General features: G+C 38.0%; 1 protein-coding gene across 11 annotated transcripts in view; it reads right to left on the minus strand.

The window, feature by feature from the left end:
- The window catches only part of SUSD1 (sushi domain containing 1), a 55686-nt gene that overhangs the window by 36007 nt on the left and 1132 nt on the right, over window positions 1-18547 (minus strand). For 5 of the 11 annotated variants that reach the window (XR_012621573.1, XM_074812171.1, XM_074812172.1 and 2 more), the window contains exons 2-7: window positions 17268-17399; window positions 15559-15714; window positions 14756-14908; window positions 13273-13449; window positions 10694-10873; window positions 8546-8725 (exon numbers count right to left, since the gene is read on the minus strand). Coding sequence is in view for 10 of the 11 variants with exons in the window: in XM_074812171.1 (XP_074668272.1) it covers window positions 8546-8725; window positions 10694-10873; window positions 13273-13449; window positions 14756-14908; window positions 15559-15714; window positions 17268-17399 (978 nt within the window). In the remaining variant the exon portion in view is untranslated. The remainder of the gene's footprint in view (window positions 1-8545; window positions 8726-10693; window positions 10874-13272; window positions 13450-14755; window positions 14909-15558; window positions 15715-17267; window positions 17400-18547) is intronic. The other 6 variants (XM_074812173.1, XM_074812169.1, XM_074812164.1 and 3 more) reach the window with 5 other exon arrangements.

The following is an 18547-nucleotide window of genomic DNA, read 5'->3' on the forward strand; positions in this document are numbered from 1 at the left end:
GTACAGTTCTAGCAACCAGAGATACATCACTCAACATAACTGTGTTAATTTACACACTTTTAAAAGTTGGCTTATGCCTCAGAGAAAAAGCACAGCGAGGAAGATCAAGTCACCTGTTCTTTTTTTTTGGGTAGTTCTCTCACTGCTCTGCCATCAGACACAGAGCAGTTGCCTTCACATAACAAGATAATCAACTACCCTCCCAGAGCTAAGATTAAAGCTCCTTCTGGTCACAACTCAGATGGACAGTGAACGTATTTGCTTCTCTTCTTTCTTTCACCAGCTGTCAATCATTCCTTTGTCCTACTACCATATTTTCCTATTACATTCACTACATCACCGAGGTCATACAAATCCAAGCTCATACAGTTTCTAAGCTGAAAAGCCCTTACTAGCTGCTGAAAGAAATGAAGGGAATTTACAGGGCAGCCTTGGTAGATACTTCAGAAATATTCACACAATAGTTGGTGTAATGCTCTGCTGTAAAAGCTCAGGGCGCTCTTCCTCCATATGTAAACTTCATTACCATTTCACAGGGGTCCCCCTACAGCACATGGACATGAAGCTGTCACTGAAATAAATGAATACAGTCTCTAAAATTCTTGTATGTAGGCAGTTATTTAGAACTAAAGTGTAACTGTTTATGCATTTTGCAGCACTTTTTCCTTTCCTTTTTTTTTGATTATTAAAACTGTCATAAAACCGTTTCTAATGATATCTCCCTCTTCACATATTCAACAGATGCCTCACTCACTAGACCAGTTTATCTCCCAACTACTTTTAATTCCCCCATTCCAACTTGCCATTAAGTATGGAAATGCTATTGAAAGCTTCCTCTTCTACAGGACAGAAGAAAAAGAGATTAATCTGCATGTCCTCTAAAACAAAATTCCTTATAAATGGCCATGTAATTAATTGTATTTAAGTGCTGTGTATTATTACTGTTTTCTGTTTCACAGTACTGTCTAGAAACTCCACAGTATTAAGACTTCTGTATCAACACAGAGCAAAAGAGTATGTTCAGTTGTTCTATTCTTTAAATCAGATACATTCTTATTAAAAGACTGGGTGGCAAAAATCACTCATTAGAGCACAGCCAGAGGGAAAATGTTTGCGTATCAGTGAGATCTGAATTAAAATGTGAACCAAGAAAGAAGAAAAATCCATGTAATCTCCAAGACTGCTCCATAAGAAAATCAGGCACATGATTCATACTAAGTAAAAAAACAGAGAAAAATAAAGCAGCAAACAACAAAAAAGGGATTATGCCAGCTATTCAGGCAAGGGAAGAAATCTTATACAGTGGCCTTCTTGGAAGAAAGAAGGCAGAACTAGTAGCACTTTTTTCTGTAACTATATCAATTTTTCTGTTATGCTTTCTGAACTTTCAGAAGGACGAGGCCACCATGCAATTATTATACAGCCAAAGAAGAGTTTGCAGACTTCTCAAAAGTTTCCACTCTAAACGGGTAGGAGTGAAAGAGGACAAAAAGCTGGAACACACACAGAGTAAACATCACAACAAAGTCCTGGGCTTTCTGAGGAAACCAATTACATGCTCTTTGTTTGGATAACCAAATGTAGAGTAAGTCCTTGATTTAACATGAATCCCAGTAGCATAAACACAGGGTCCAATAACAGCACAACAGTATCTCTGAAAAAACTATTCTCACGCTCCTAGAGGGAAACAGGTTCCCTTGACAGATTAGTTCTGTAAAAACTAATGGTGCCAGTGACTTCCAGAGCTTGGGAAGTTACATGCCTCCCTCAGTGTGAGGTCTTAGCAGACAGTGGCATCCAGGTCTTCAACATATCTGATTTTGATCAACAGCTTTCACTCAGACTCAGAAATGAGATGGGAGAAGTGAAGACCCTCAATTTCCCCATACCTCAGCACTAGAAACTTCAACTTCTGATTAACCGAGAAGGCCACTGGATGCCGCTGCTGCTCCAATGACCTCCAGGTTACTCTCACAATCTCCTTCCCATCCCAAGGGAAAGTGCCCTAGAAACGACATGCAAATGCCTGGAGACCAGAGCAGAAGGGTGGAAAAAGATCCTGGAGGAGTCAAATCTGGGAGAGGGTAGAAAGATGCAAATAGCACCTGGCTGTTAGCAGCCAGGAAAGACAGGTGCTGGTAAACAGAACACAAATGGGAAAATGCAAAAAGCAAGCAAACTGATTCAACAGCATCTGCGAGCATTGAGGGGGGGGGGGAGAAATCATGTTAAGGAAGCCAAAGAGATTAATTCTAAGAAGAAAAACGGGGACTGAAGATTAAAAGCTCTGCTAGGAAGGACAGCATCTCTCTGTACTCGACTGTGTAGGAAAAATCTTCACAGTAATTACAACTAGTGCATAAATGCCTGTACTGTCATGATCTTCTGCCTTAACCCTGTGCTGTGAGGATCAACCTTAATCCTTTGCTTATCAGCCTCTGAAAGTTCAGGTCACAGTACTCAGTCTTATTATTTGCTGATTCAGAAAAAAACCATAACACATAGAGAACTTTATGTCTAAACAGTAATTAAAACAACATGACTTTGACTTACACAATTCACTAGTCTTCAGTTGAAAGAGCACTTGACTACCACTGACCTCAGCTCGAGATATATCTTATCAGGGAAGTATTTTTGAACTTGCATGAAAAAATGCTATTTACCAGAAAGCAAACAGAACCAGCTCTGATCTGACACCTCATCTTCTGCAAGTAGCTAAAAAGCGCAGCCACGCATGCAAATTCACTTACAGAGCTCCTTCTACCAACCCCTACACATACATGCAATTTAGGGAAATAAAAAATCCAAATATTAGCTTTTTTTTTGTATGTTTTGCCTGTTAAATTCTGTGAAAACTGTCAGTGATGCTGCAAATGCCATCTGCTACTAACATGCACCACACACTCAGACACAGAAATTAAATGAGAGCAAACATTTCAAAGAGAACTTCTGCTCAGACTGTTTCAAGGCACCTGTCCCATAGCAAACAGGCAAACTCCTCTTGCACAGTAGCTTTCACAAGTATATATGGAATTTGTTGCAAAGACATATCTTCGGTATTTACACTTTTTAGGATAGTGTAAGTTTTTATGACTTTTTCACATTTTGAATAACATACGTACTTCCAGTTTAACTAGCATTGCAAAATTTCAGCAGATTTTCACCTTCAGCCCCAAACTTTACACAGAAGAAATCCACAAAGAAACAGCAAAGCTGGAGGTAGAGACAGTCATGCAGGAACAAGCAGATAGCTAAAGATTTACTACCTCCTTTGGTCTAAAAATGTTACCAGGAAACAATCAGGAGCAGAGTAATTCATGTATTGAAACAGACTGACAAAAACATAAGAGATGCAATTGTGAGCATACTTACAAAGAAAAGACGTATCAGTCAAGGGTGTCCGACTAGATGGGATCAGATGGGCTGGGATTAGAAATGCACAATCTACCCCCACTCTGAAAGAGGTTCCCAAGATGGGTATTTGCCATCACAAACTAGGTAATTATTAATTCAGTTTCAAACAAACAGAAGCCTAAATAGCCCTGCAAAAATCTACATTTTTTTTTTGTTTGTCCCTGGGTTGCATCACTTTGATCTAAGAAGTAGCACCTCCCACAACAGAGACTCCACTGTGTTTGTTTTTCCACACAATTAAAGAAATTACCAGATTACCAGATGTCTGGATTTAACATATTAAATTAGGCCTTTACAAGAACTCAGGCCAATCAGATCCTCTTCACTGAGACTATAATTATCCTAATTGTTTGATGGGGTTCTTATTCCCATAGAATTATGGGGTTTGAACCAATGCCCACAGATGTGAGTGAGACCTTTTCTGTTAAAATCATAACTGCTGATACAAATTATTTACACATGGCTGGAAATAAAAATTAGGGGAGTGACAATTAGCCCATTCACTGTAGTGTGGAAATTATGACACTGCCACCACAGAAACATTCTAGCTGCCTTTCTGTATCATCTCTTATTGTACAAGTGAGGATGTAAAAACTGACATCTCAGAGAATTCTAGGTAGAGGGAAAATCAGTCATTGGGAATAGGGATAAGGCACAGGAGAAGAAGGGAAAATGAAAGCAAAGGTAAAACAATAGATTAAAAAGAGAGTAATTAGACCCTCTCAGTTGCATGAAAATTATCTTTGATATAGGTCTACAGTTAAATGACACCTGAAGGATGATCCTGCTCTGTTTATTTCAGATTGGATTCAGATTTCACTTTTGTTTTTTTCCAAGTGTTTTTTTGCATTATGAAAGTATTCTTTTCCTCTTCTGCATGTTCTAAAGTGCACAGTGTGGACAATCTGCTATGCCTTCTCTGGATGGACTCATCAAACTGCTGTTCCTTCTAAACCTTCAAATCTCTGAAGCAAGTATCTCCCATTCAGTGCTGGTGTACAACATCCATTTTCTCGGAAATGGCTCACCAACTAACACTACCATAATACCCAAGTTTCACATGGATTTCTCAACAAAATCTCCAAAGATCAAGACATGCAGCTAAACTCCATTTGTGGATGGGGAGTCACAACACAGAAGAATGAAGCATTCTGAAACAGAAAATTAACCTTTAGTGAAAGATGGACAGTTCACATTGCATTTAGGAAGAGGTAACATAAAAAAGAGCATGCACACAAAAGGTTATGACACAGAAGCTCCAAGCTCAGGATCAGATGGAATGTGTACTGGTGTGAAGAATCGCTTTTTCCCTATTTGAGTTCTAGGTTCACAATATGTTGGGACTGGATCATCTTTTCCTCTATACACCACACATGTGAAGCCTACAATCTGCTGACAGCCCTTACCCCCTAACACTACTTTGTAAGGTTCTCACAACTGACCAACATAATTGCCATCCTGTCAGTCTCAGCATTAATGGGACACAGAGGACAATCTCTCCTTTTGACTACACCAGCTATTTCCCATTGCCTGCTTTATCAATTATGCATGTTACCTTTCCATGCAGGTCAGACTCACTCCCTCCTCCATCCTTCTTACATATCCATGGATTTTTCCCACTCATGTGCAGCAGTTGCTTCTTTTGGAAGGACAATATTTCACTTAACCCATCAGAATATACTTTAATAAACGCATTTCTAATAATATAGTGAATAGTGGTACTGGAGACACTTAAATACTGAGAAGTTATTCTTTAATGCAGATTTGTATCTTCTTTTCCTTGGATAAAAGTAAGGAAATTGGACAAACTGTTTGACTTTAAGACACCATATTGTTGCTATCCACACCAACAGATGCTAAACACACTGAATACTAACAACCTCCACAGAAAACAGACACAGAAAAGGAGTTTTCTAGAGAAGCAGTTTTCTAGGATCAGAATAATGAGCAGCAGCCAATGCAGCCTATGGGCTTACAGCTGGGACTAGAGTCAATTGTTACAGAAAGGCTAGATCAGATTCTGACAAAAAGCTCTCTATGACAAGGATATTTCTAGAACTTGGGCCTGGGAAATTGGAAAAAGCTTGATGAATAGTAGAAGGGAGGACTCTGCAAATGGGATGAAGAGAGCTGCAGTAGGTAAAACATCCTTAACAATTGCCCAGTTAACACAGAAAAGTGCATCAGACACTGCCCCTTTTGAGCATGAACTGACCCTTTCATAACTGTGAAAAAGATTGGAAAAAGTACCAAAAAAGTTTTAGAACTGCATACGGAATTAAGAGCAAGGCAACCCCGTAAGCCCCTATTCACCATAATTCATCTTAACTTTCCCCAGATGCCCAAGAAGTAAGTTCTCAAAAGTTAAGCTGTCTGTATGTGAGTGTAGGTGTGTACATGCACACACATATATGCTCTACACATATTACAAGGGGAAAAGATTTTACTTCAGCACCTACGTAAGCCCTTCCTGACCTTTTACTATCAAACATTTATATCCAAGCTCAATGAAAGACAAAACCAACTCATGTACACATTTTCATTGCAGACATCCTCCAGTTCCTCTCCCTGGCCTTCTCAAAATGATACTCTTCATGGGCTTGGTAACAGCTTATGTTATACATTGCGCACTGCGCCATTTGCAAGTGCAGATTTAGGAACAAGCATCTCAGCCAAGGCACAAATCACCTTTTTTCTGACCTTCTTACAGCCATGATAAATTAAAAAAATCCACACCTTATGCGTGGAATCCACTCAAAGAGAAAAACATGAGTGGGAAGGCTTCATTTTATACTTTTCACTTTAATAAAAAATGCAACTGGAAGTCTTATGTTACCTTATGTCCCATTTTGAGCCCACACCCAGAACAACCTCTCTCAATAAGATAAATATTACTATCAAAAAAGTTCAGGCTGACAATTTCTCCTCTGAAACTCACAACGGGAAAACCAAACTTTTTTCAGCCTATCTTGTGCCTTACAGCCAAAGACCTTCCCTGAAACAAACTGAAACACTACTCCCGCAAGGGGATCTTGTTTTTCACTCTGAAAAAAAACTTCCCAGATTTACCATGAAATCCCACCAGAGCTCAGTACAAAGTGTGCCTGGAATAACACCATACTATTTCTGCAATAAAGATAAATGAAACCATGCATTCCCACTCTGCAGGGGAAAAAGAAGTTCTTCCAGGACAAGCTCCACAGGATGTCCAGACTCACACATTGAGCATACTGGACAGCAGGTATTTAATTGATGATAGTCTCGTGAGTTTATGTATACAAACCAAAGGTTGGGAAAGGAAGACTGTAATCGAGCTGACTATTGCCAGACTTCACTGCTGATGGCTTAATCCAATCAACATCTCTCAGTAAAATTAACTTTGCTGAGCAATTTTTTAACATTTAAACCAGCTACTATTAAATGTACTTCTATATACACACACACATTTATTATATATCCCAACAGACAATGCAAATAAAGGGCATTCCACAGAAATCACTGCCTAAAAAATAAAGAAGTTATTTGCCAAAGGGAACATGTTCAGCAGAAATTCTTAACTTCCTTATTTCTAATGATGTTTTTCAGGCAGCAGGAAAAGACAAATGGTTTTCTGACTTCTATCATAAGTTATTTTGCAATGATACATGATTTTCTCTCATTTTAATGGGAATTACTGATTAATTACACACATCCTTAAGATCACACACATCTGAAACATAAATTTCCATACATCATTACTGAAAGAGAAATTTCATTTCATTTGAAAGTCATATGGTCCCTCAATAAATGTGAAAAATGTAGAACTTAAACTGAAGACCTTTGCACTAACTTCCTATTCATGATTTCTTTTTTTCAAAGGAGCCTGGACTAGTTGGGCTATTTTTTAAAAGCTTTTTCCATTCAACTTGACCATAACTCTTGAATTTTTTGGCCAGCTAGAGCTGGAGTCTACATTTTTGCCTCTGGGAAAGCTCTTGCTGAAATTCATGGTAATCCTGTGAGTACAGTCTGCAGGTTCAGGCCCTTCAAAGATTCAGAGTGCTCAAGATAGAACTACTGGCGTTGCAAAGGCTGACACACCTGATTAACTTAGCCACTCTACACAATGCTGGCTTCAAAACCAATTCAGAAAGTACAGCTATGCAAATTGCCTAAATAAAATACGAATTATGACTTCTAACAACAGTACTTCCATTTTTATTAGGGCACTATAAAAAGTGAGAGAAATGATTTTCTACATGCTCATTTTATTTGATGTCACGTTTTATATTTGCAGTGAATGCTCAAGACATCAAGTGAGGCAGGAGAGGCATCAAGTGGCAATTCTCTGGTCTGTGAACTGGCAGCAGCCAAAGATGCACTTCCAGTTCTTTTGAAAAACATGTGGATGTCACAGAGCTACAGGAACATTACCGTCTGCAAAAGACAGCACTGCTACTAAAGAACAAAAAATTGACAGTCATAGAGCTATCCTGTGACACTGCTTTCTAAGGACACAGAAGACCACTAAGGAGCATGACATAGTCCAAAACATCTGCTATTTTTTTTGCTATTATTAAAATGTCAGTACATCCTGTTTCCAAGCCCACAGTATAACAACACCTTCATTACAGATCTCCCTTCTCAGGACTCATTCTTCTTTAACAAAATCCTGAAATTCAGACAACTAGATCTAGGCTGGAAAGGCAGCCATAAACAAATTTTACTTTGGGCATTATGAGAGGGGAAAAAAAAAAAAAAAAAAGAGTTTTGAATTCCGTTCCCCCTCCTTTCATTGCAGTGCACTTTACAGTATTAGGAACACAACAAAAAAACATTAAATGTCTTCTGCTCATCTGGTGACATTCCCCTGGCTTTTAAAGCAATAAAACTCCAGTTGCATTAGTCCCTTTCTGTTTGAAATAAAAAGCAAGATGACTACAGACAGATCTGTGGCATCTACTAGAAACTATTGCATGGTTAACATTCTCTCCCGTGACCTTTCCATCCAAAAGTACACGCACATTCCCCACCTTGTAAATTAGAAAGGGATTTCTTGCCTTCATCCTTCCTCCTGTTCTTACCTTCAGAACAAGAATGAGAAACTGTTTAAATAGCACACCCCACAGCAACTTCCTACAGTGATATTTACCTTTGCATATGTATGTAATATTCTCCCACAACTGATCTATTGTGCATTCTGAAAAATTCCTGTCTCCATTAAAATAATATCCTTCTTTACACTGATAGTACACTCTGCTCCATAGAGTGGTAGAGTTGTCCCAAATCATTTCTGCGTGTGGAATCATCAAAGGTTTGCCACAGTCTATTTCTGCAACAGAAAAAACAGGATAACAAAACCTGAAAATGCAAACAGGCAAGGCGTACTAAAGTGTTTAAGGAAGAGAGATGAATTGTTCCAGCAAGTAACGCTTCACTTTTTTTCCACTTCCTAGTGATTTCTAGAAGTCAGGCCAGCCCTTTAGAACCCAGAAGTTTGTGAACAGAGGCTTTCTAGCAGAGTGGGGCATTTATCCTTCAAGATGAACTATCAAATAGAAGGGTCCTGCTTAGAAATGGGAGAACAAGGATCTCTCAGCCAATTTTTACAAATGGATCCATCTTCCCACAACACTGTCTTATCCCCTACATGCTAATTATTCCTTTATTTTGCCTATCATTAAGTAACAATAGATCTGAAAAACAACACATGGTCCAAGGAGTGACATGGAAGAACAGCATCAAGAAGGTTATGTTCCTTTGCCAGTGGATTTAATTCAAGCTTTGAAAAAAAAGGAGAAGCTGCTGCAGACAAGCAGAAAGAACACTTCCGGGGGAAAATTTGATGGATTATTCAGAACACTTTAGAGATACTGAGAAAGCTGGTGTAATACACTTATAAATTAATTCATTTGTTCAGTTGTTTACAGGGGCTTCATAAAAAAAATTAGGGAACAAAAAAGAATAAAGAGTGAAGATTAAATCAATGGGAGAATATTATTTAGGGTTAAAATTCCCTTTCAAATCCACTATGAACGTCAATAAGAGATTCTGCATCAAGTAAACAATGTAAGAATCAAAATCTAACCTTCACTAAAGCTTACATGCAGAAAACAAGTGCTTTTAAAACTGTTTAATAAATAATCTTAAGTAATTCTGAAATTCTACGCAAGAAAAGGAAAATGAAGAATTAAAAAAACAATTCTTTAAAGGAAAAGTTAAACATATGTATTGCAATTGCCAATACATGCACCATCATGACTACTTTTCTTTTCATATCCCAATGTGTATGAAAGTAGTATCTATTATAAATCATCAGAACAAGCTGTAGAATAACTAATGCACATGAAAAGAATTTCTTAACTTACAGAAGGAGAGCATGTGATGAGATACAAAAATTACTGCTGCTTAACTCCAGCTATCTGCCCATGGCCATCCTGTCATCAGACAGAAAAGCAGAAATGCAGAAGCACATTTCTGTGTAACATAGTAAACCTTCTATATAGACTGGTGACTCAAAATAAGAATATTAAAGAAGATTCTAAAAACAGAGAGTGGTTGTAACATACACATTGCACATTCAAAAAAATATTACATTTGATTGCAATGAACAGAAGACTCAACCCTGCTGGATCAAGCTGAAAAGATATTAATCACCCAGTGAACAGAAAAGTGCCAATGTAAAAACAGACTGAAGACTATAATTATCCTAAGGTCACATTAATTAATAATATGAGCTCAGAGTGAAAATACACTAGAAATTTTTTTGGGTGAAATACTTTTTGTTAAATGTACCTTTGTGTTTCTTCTTATCAAGGAACTCATTAGGCTACATTCTCACAAATCAGAGTAACAAAAGGGATTTATGACTAATTCCAAATAACAATAACATGCTTGAACAATGATAGTTTGCAACTGTATCCCAATATGGGCATTTTAAGGGGACACTAACTGCTAATAGTGGTTCAATTTCTGAGTAGTGGCTTCAACCACAGAGAAGATACTGAGCTAGAAAAATGGCAGCAATTTAGGCTGCATTTTCATCTCATGGATGACTGACATGCATTGGGATTTTTGTCCTTAGAATGTTAACTTTTAACAATTTATTGCAACTTCATTAGCAACTTAGATAAAAAACCCTGTTTAATATATGGCTTTTGTTTTGTAACTGAACTTCCTATGTCAGAAGACCATACAAACTGAATGCCCAAAGAGGATGTCTCTAACTGATGACTACTATTTATTATGGTGGCTGAAACAGTACCTATGCTAACTACATCTGAAGGCAGATTTGATTTACCTTTGCACACCAGGTCAGTACCATCCCACTGTCCTTTGGCATTGCAGACTGCAGTCTGATTGCCACTTGCAATAAAGTAACCATGAACACAATGGTAAGTAACTTCGCTTCTGTATGTGGTCCCACTTACAGATGTTGGATGTGCATTTAAAACAGAAGGTGGAAGCCCACAATCCACACCTAGGGAGAGGAAGAAAGAGGAAGATAAACTTGTTAGTCAAGCAGCAGAAGTAACGATGGCTGCACTCCCATGAGTATTTCTTTCATTTTTATCAACTAAGCCTCTGCTCCTGTGACAATCCAACACTCCCTCGTGTCCTCTGCAACATCCCCACCATGACTGACAGTGCTGTAGCTACTCCAGAGCTGCTTCCAAATAAAATTTCTCTCTGCCTTTCTCTCAGAACGGCATGCTAGATCTGTGACTCCTTCCTCAGCCTAGCTGCTAGTATACAGAAAATGTCCCAGGGTTTTAAGATTCTCATTCTTTTACAAACCTGATTACAGGTGGCAAGCTGGTTCTATACCATTTGCAGTGAGTAACAGACAGAGGGAGGTGGATGAGCAAAAACTGCCTTTAGGAACCAAAATTTTAAAAAGTACACAAGGACAGAGAAATGCAAAACCATAGAAAAGGTTGCAACAGACAATGCAAAAGCTTCCTGTTAAAGCAAGAGTCTACACAGTGTTCAAAATGTATTGTAATAGTTGCTCTATTCACAAATGTGCCAAGTTGTCATTTACAAAGGTATAAAACAAAGAAGTCAAGCAGCACAGAAAAGCAATGTTTGATATGATGTCCATTTTCTAAGGTAGCCATCTAAAAGGCTTTCTTGTTAGCATGACACAAGACTCACACTCAACAGTTTAACTACACCTCTTCACATACATCGTATCTTCCCATTAAACTGTCTGATTTTTCATCTCAAGGCAATTATTTTATTAATATTCAAAGGAAGCTATACTCTTCAAAGACACATTATATCCATATACTTACATTTAAATTTAAAAAAGGGGATCTGCTCCACTTACAGTAGCCTGAAGTTAGGTCACACATCTTACCAAGTTTGACCTACCTTCAATGGCCAGTTTCGCCATGACTATACAAAATAAACTCTTAAATTACCATAGGAAGGAAGACAAAAGACAAACATCGATTTTCCTGAAAAAGAAGACATTACACCTGGCTAGGAGAAATTTTTTAATTAGCAATAAAGACTTATCAGGGAAACTCTCAGCATTTAAAGAATTATTTAAAGGTGCCTTTACTAATATTAAAAAAAAAAAAAAAATCAGACTTGCTGGTTTTACAAAAAGAGAAGTCCTAACTGAAATCCAGGAAAAGAGTTTACAATACAAAGGGGAAATAAGTTTGTCATTTCAGACTCGGGCTGTTTCTTGGTGTTTGATGTATTTTATTTCAATTAACCATGAGAGATGTGCCCAGAAACTCTGACCTGACCTACTAATATTGATATAAAACAAAGGCACCAACAACTCACAAGGACTGCATTCCACAAGTATTCTTTAAGGACCTCCTGAGACTATGGGCACTTCCCTTTTGTTTTCAAATTCATTGTCCTTTACTCATTTTTTGGGAAAAATATTATTTCAATTGTTTTACTTTTGATACCAGTAATTCAGGATTAAATTGTTTTATATTTTCTTTCTTATGAATTTTCTAGTGATATTAAATATTTCACTTTTCCCAGCCACACTGATCTAGCATCTTTATTCTAATTTATTCCCTTCCCATAGACACACATAAAAACATGACATTTCTATCCACTCTCGAAGGAAAGGAAAAAAAAATAGGAAAGAATTAGAAACCAAGAGCACTTTTGTATCTTGAGAAAAGGAACTCCCCTCACTAAGAGACAATTTTCAGGATGACAATTCTCCCCTGTAGAATTGTTCTACACCGTGTAGCTTCTGTTAGCTAGCACTTCAAGTGCCATTTAACTAATATACAGACTTTCTAACTACTCACAGGACACAAAATCCTGCACTTGTAAGCAGTAATATTTCAACAGAATGGGCAATCAGAACATCAAAGCAAGTGGAAGTTTTAAAGATGCTTATGGGAAACTTAACACTTCAGAGATATGAAAGCATTTGCTCATGCACAAATGTTCACAAAATCATGAAAGCTATCCAGAGATGAGGGGTGATATGATGCCTCTCTTTTGCCTCTATAGTAAACCTTTGGGAAAAACTTCACAAGCTGTCAGAAAAATTGTTCTTTTCATGAGAGGTCATTGATGCCTTGCAACTCAGTGGCCTTTCCCATGAAATGCTACAGAATCTAGTTGTCTTTTAGGCCTTGGTTCACAGGCAGAAGGACACATTGCAGTGTCTGTAAAAATACAAGAACTAGCATCCAAAATGTCATTACACTAACAAGAAGAGGTGGCACAATTTTATAATCTGTCCTTTTCTTCTTTTTTTTTTTTTTTTTTTTCAAATAGCCAGATCTTGAAAAATTATCCTTCCAACTGAGGAAACAGTCTACTATCTTTCTTCCCCATGCATAAACCCCCTTAATGAAGATTTTAAGAAAGATTTAAGACTGTTTTCACCTTTACAGCTTAAAGTGACAGGTTCCCAAGTTTCATTTGCAGTGCAGTAAGAGAACTTTCCCTCGTTGCTGTAAAACCCTTCTTTACATTCATAATGAACCACACTTCCTGGTAGCAAGCTGTAGTTCCCCACAATGTAGCCATGCTTCATTTCAGGAGGGGAACCACATCCAATTTCTGCAAAGAGATTGTGTTAAAAAATCTCAGAGTACAAAAATCACAACACATAACCACTTTAAAATGAGCTCAGTTGGATTGTCACACCACAAAATCCATCCAATCTGATGAATCTGAGCAGTCACCAAAGAGGTAGAAGACTGGAGTTGAAGAGTTGTACTGGTCACAGTTGAAGGAACACAGCGATCCAGGTATCGAGCTACATCTTTAGTAACGTACAGCTGGAGCCATTCACGACATGGAAGAGGAGACACTGCAATGTGATGGTGCTTGGCATGTGCCAGTCTCATTACAGCAATGGCTGAACAATCCTTCAACACCAGAGGAAAATTTCAGGCCTTAATGCACAGCTTTATTTCCCTGTGCATGGGAAAGGAGAAGCAATGCAGATGCGCTGAAATGGTCTGCCCCTCAATTCCTCCATCTCACTGAACCAGCCTGCATAAAAAAGCTACATTCCTTCAGCACAGCGGCTTGTCAGGGCTCCCTTGTCCGACCCCACAAGTGACACAGACACATTACCACAGCATGTGGAAGGGGAAGTCAGTGAGGTAAGCAGGGCTATCAGAAATTCTGGCAAAATGAAACAGAGCACTCCAGTTGAAAAAATAGACAAACTACAGGCAGTAAGCTTTACTGACGGTTCTTGCAGTAATTCAGAAATAAGAGGTGGATACAATCAAGGCAGTTCCTTCTACCTGGGATGCCTGGTTCATTACATACTCTGACAGCTACAGCTTACACTGCTAGCACTTTGCATCTGCAAAAACTTACACTAGAGAGGAAAGGAGGAACAGTTTCAAATTGAAATTTTTGTTGTTGTGATGGCAAGATAAACAGAACAGGTTATTTATGCAGGTGACAGTATGTTACAAATAGCTAAGCTATTATTTTATTATTCCTCTCCCGTAGGCTTGTTTCATTCATTTGACCTCTCTTACCAGCTGTTTATCCTCTCCTCCCTTCCCCTTCATGCAGTGCGATTATATTAGCAAGTGGATTATACCACACTTTCTTCCTATTCAGAAACTAACTACATTGTCTTCATACCATTATTAAGCTTCTCTGACCCCGCACACCTGAACCACTACTGAGAGTCTGTAGTAACCACATCCTGTGTTGACTCCACCATCCAGACATCACTGGAACAAACTGAACCCAAGAAGTAAAAAATCATACAGCAGACAAAGTCCCCAGAGAGGTCTTCTGCCCTAGAGACTTAAAAGCACAGGTCAGAGCAGATGCTACTATATCATGCAAGATCTGATTTTATCTGCTAGCAAAAACCACATCCAAAGACTCTCACCTTTGCATGAAACTATGTTTCCATCTGGATGAAAAGAATGCTCTCCATTTTCTAATTTATAACCATCATTGCAGTAACACTTGTAGCTTCCTTCAGTATTCACACATCTTGCATTGTGACCACACAGCCCAGACTTCTCACATTCATCTATATCTAAAAATTCAGACAAAAATATATGCACTTTGTAATAGTTTAATTAATGTAGCAGCTAAGCTTAAAACAAATACACCATTCCATGAAGGGTTCTATGTAGCTTCTGATGGCTTTTCTGGGAAACAAAGGAGCTGATCATTGCCTGGTGTTCAAGCATCTGGAAGGAGAAGACTCAATTTCGCAGCTAGTTATCTTTTAAATTGTTTCTGTTTTACCTGACAAATAGTTTCCAATGTTATCTCCTGCTACAACTATCCTAGAAAAATCCCCTATCTGCAAATATCTTAATCAGTTACAAGAGTTCATTACTGTAACAAGGAACTGGCTAATATTCTACACTAAACCCAGCTATGACATTCTGGGGAAAAGATAACTATCACTTTATTTTCTTTAATCTAGCTTCTTCTTTGGGAAAGATTACTGTTTCAATGTGACTGTGAAGCAACGATTTGTAACATAGCAAAGAATGCAAAATGGAACTAATTCACAGCTGTTAGAACCTAGGTGTCAAATAGGTGTTTGCATCCACAGCAGAAAGTGCTCTGACATAGGTTTAGAAAGTAAGTTCTAAAGTGACAGGAAAGAAAGATTCATGCAGTAGAAAATTAAGTTCTGGATTCCTGGTGCTCAAGATTCTTTGTGATGTCCACCTGTACAGTTCGTGCCGTCATTGGGAATAAATGTCTTGTTGTTGTTGGAGGCTCGGTATCCATCAAGGCAAACACAGTAAAAACTTCCATGTGTATTATGACATAGTGTATGATTTCCACAGATCTTGCTGGCTCCAATCTGGCATTCATCTTTATCTGTTAGCACATTTAAAACACATCAGAGAGATTAACAGAAGTGGAGTATCCTCCCCTCCTCACTCATTCTTGTGTAACCAGATTTCCCCTTACTGTTTTTTTTCCCTGGAGTATTAACTAAATACTGGAGTATTTAGACCAACAGGGGTTGTAGTCCCTGGATGAAACTGTGTACTGGTTTAGCCTCTGCCGGGGTCTGAGACCACCTGGCCGCTGCCCCTCCCCCACAAAGGGAGCGAAATACAAAGCCCCAAGACTGAAATAAGGAAAGGTTTAATACAACAGTGCAACAGCAACACAACCAACAACAACAATAACAATAACAGTAATAGTGATAGCAATGAACAGAGCAAAATAGCTACCAAATACAGCAGTTTGAAGCACGATGTACAAAACCACGAGTGCACCGCGCTCCGCGCCAGGAAAATGTGACCTGCCAGGATGTGACATCCGCATGGTATCTGAATAACCCGGCTAGAGCTCCCCCCACTGCTGGGGAAACTTAACCCTATCCTGGCTAAACCAGGACAAACTGTGAATAAAGTTTCACAACACAGCTTGAGTTGTGAAAAGTTGATCTAAGAGCTGTTGAAAACTGAGAGCCCTGCTCTTCCTTATGGCATGCACTGGCTGCAGCACTTGATGGAGCTTGTGCTGATCTTAACCAGCGTACTCAACTGGCAAAGGATAAACATGGCAAAATACACAGCTTGTCTTCTCTTGCAGTAATGAGATAACTGAACTCTGTGCAGAGCCCAACCGGGGCCAGTGCTCGTGAAGGAAGGGGAAGAGATGGAGGGAAAGAGATCAGAGGTGGAGGACCTTCCCTTTTAAGCAGTGGTAAACTACCACTCACTCCAACGCAGCATTTGACATCATCCTTCGATTCACGTATTGATTGAGATAGTATTAAAAGGACACTGTCAACTACAGTAATAAAACAATGCTGAACAACACTTTTCATGTAACAGACATTTGCACTTAAGAAATCTGTGTATATATGCACACTGTTATTAAGAACAGACCTTCAGCTTATGAAACTAATTTTTAGTTACCCAGTAATCTGAGATAACTGGAAAAATCAGCACAAATTTTTGTCAGTTTTATTGTCTAGCTTTCAGTTCAACAACACATAGGTTGAAAAGAATAATAAAGTGAAGCCCACCATATTTAATTTTTATTTTTGCTGAAGCTAGGATACAAAGATATAAACCACTCCAATACATTGTATTTCAAAAGTATTTGATAACACCCTACATTTTCTAAGACAAAATTAATTTAAATCCTTCACTATATAGCAGAAACTGAATAAAATAGTTAAGCAACTAATTACAAAATGATATTTACATCAAGTACAAGTAAAGTACAGTCCATGGCTAGCCATTAGGGTTAAAAAAAAAGAAAAACAATTCATGTATATTCTATGTTTTGGAAATTCTGCCAGGAAATGACAAAGCTTTTACTGTATTTTGAAGAATTCAGTAATATTACTCAAGACAGAATATTTTAGGAATGTACACAGTTTCTTGCCATTTTACAAAGAGGCAGCCTACCTTGACAATGGGTTCTTCCATTGCCTACAAATCCATAGTTACAAATGCAGACACTTTTTCCTTCAGTTTGGTGACATGTAGCATGAATGTGGCATGTTGCACAGACATCTGGAACCGATCTGTTTACAACTGCTTTAAGAACAAAAAGACATAATTAGTTTTTCTTTAAAAAAAACCCAAAAAACATAAAGGTGGTCTGGGTAACTGGCACAGAATTTAAAGTGGAGATGAAATCCAGATAAAATCCAAAGTGGATAAAATCCAGATTAAAACACATAGAATAAAATAAATTCTATCTCCTCCCATCTCATGTTCAGACTTGCAGAAAAACCACAGCCATAGTATTCAGAGACCAAAGATAACAAAAATAAACAGAAAGGATTAAACAAAATAACTACACTGAATCGTTTTCTCCATCCATCTCTGACAACAAGCAAAACAGCTTTCCACCAGTTAGCAAGGCTTATGAGATACATAATAAATAGCTCTATCCAATATTATTAATCTTTTCTCCACATTAATTTTCTTTCCCTTTTGTTGTGATTTCTGTTTCCTCATTTATTCTATTACTTACACATAGACATTCAGGCTGTTTATCAATCTATTTGTATCTTATACCATCAACATGCATATAGTATAAATGCCATTCATAAAAACAATGTTGAGAATGCTGTCAGTAGGAAAACGACTTAAAGTAATTTTAGAAATTAATTCATATTAGAAGTAGTTTAGCAGCATATGACACACAACCTAATTTACTGTAGTTTGATAGGGCTATAAATATACATGAAACTAGAGTAACATATGAACTTTTTCCTTTATTTGTATTCATACTTTTAATGCATTATGTGCATTTCTCTCCATTTTTTGTAAACTCTTTTTGTTCTTTCACACATGCACTGGCTTTCCAAATGATAAACCTCAGAACTAACAGCTTGAACGTGGACAAAGCATGTATATGGTTATACCCTTTTTACATTTTTAAAGAAATAACTAATATTGCACAAGCTGATGTTGTCTCATGATGCCGGACATGGCAGTATGTAATTTTTTACTCCTTTGAGACAGCCAAGATCGAAAAGGATGGTGTGGTTCTTACAGTAGGCAAATCTTACTGCGGATATAGCAGCTCTGACAAAATTTTGCCTGCCGTTACATAGTGTCTAAATACGTAACAGTAACGAGAAGTCAGCTAAACACCCTAGCCAGGTTTTTTTATGCACTGAATTTATCAGCCTGATAAAACTGCCCTTCCACGCGCACAGCGTCTCCAGTTTTAC

The sequence above is a fragment of the Strix aluco genome, chromosome Z, assembly GCF_031877795.1.
Source record: "Strix aluco isolate bStrAlu1 chromosome Z, bStrAlu1.hap1, whole genome shotgun sequence".
NCBI lineage: Eukaryota > Metazoa > Chordata > Aves > Strigiformes > Strigidae > Strix > Strix aluco.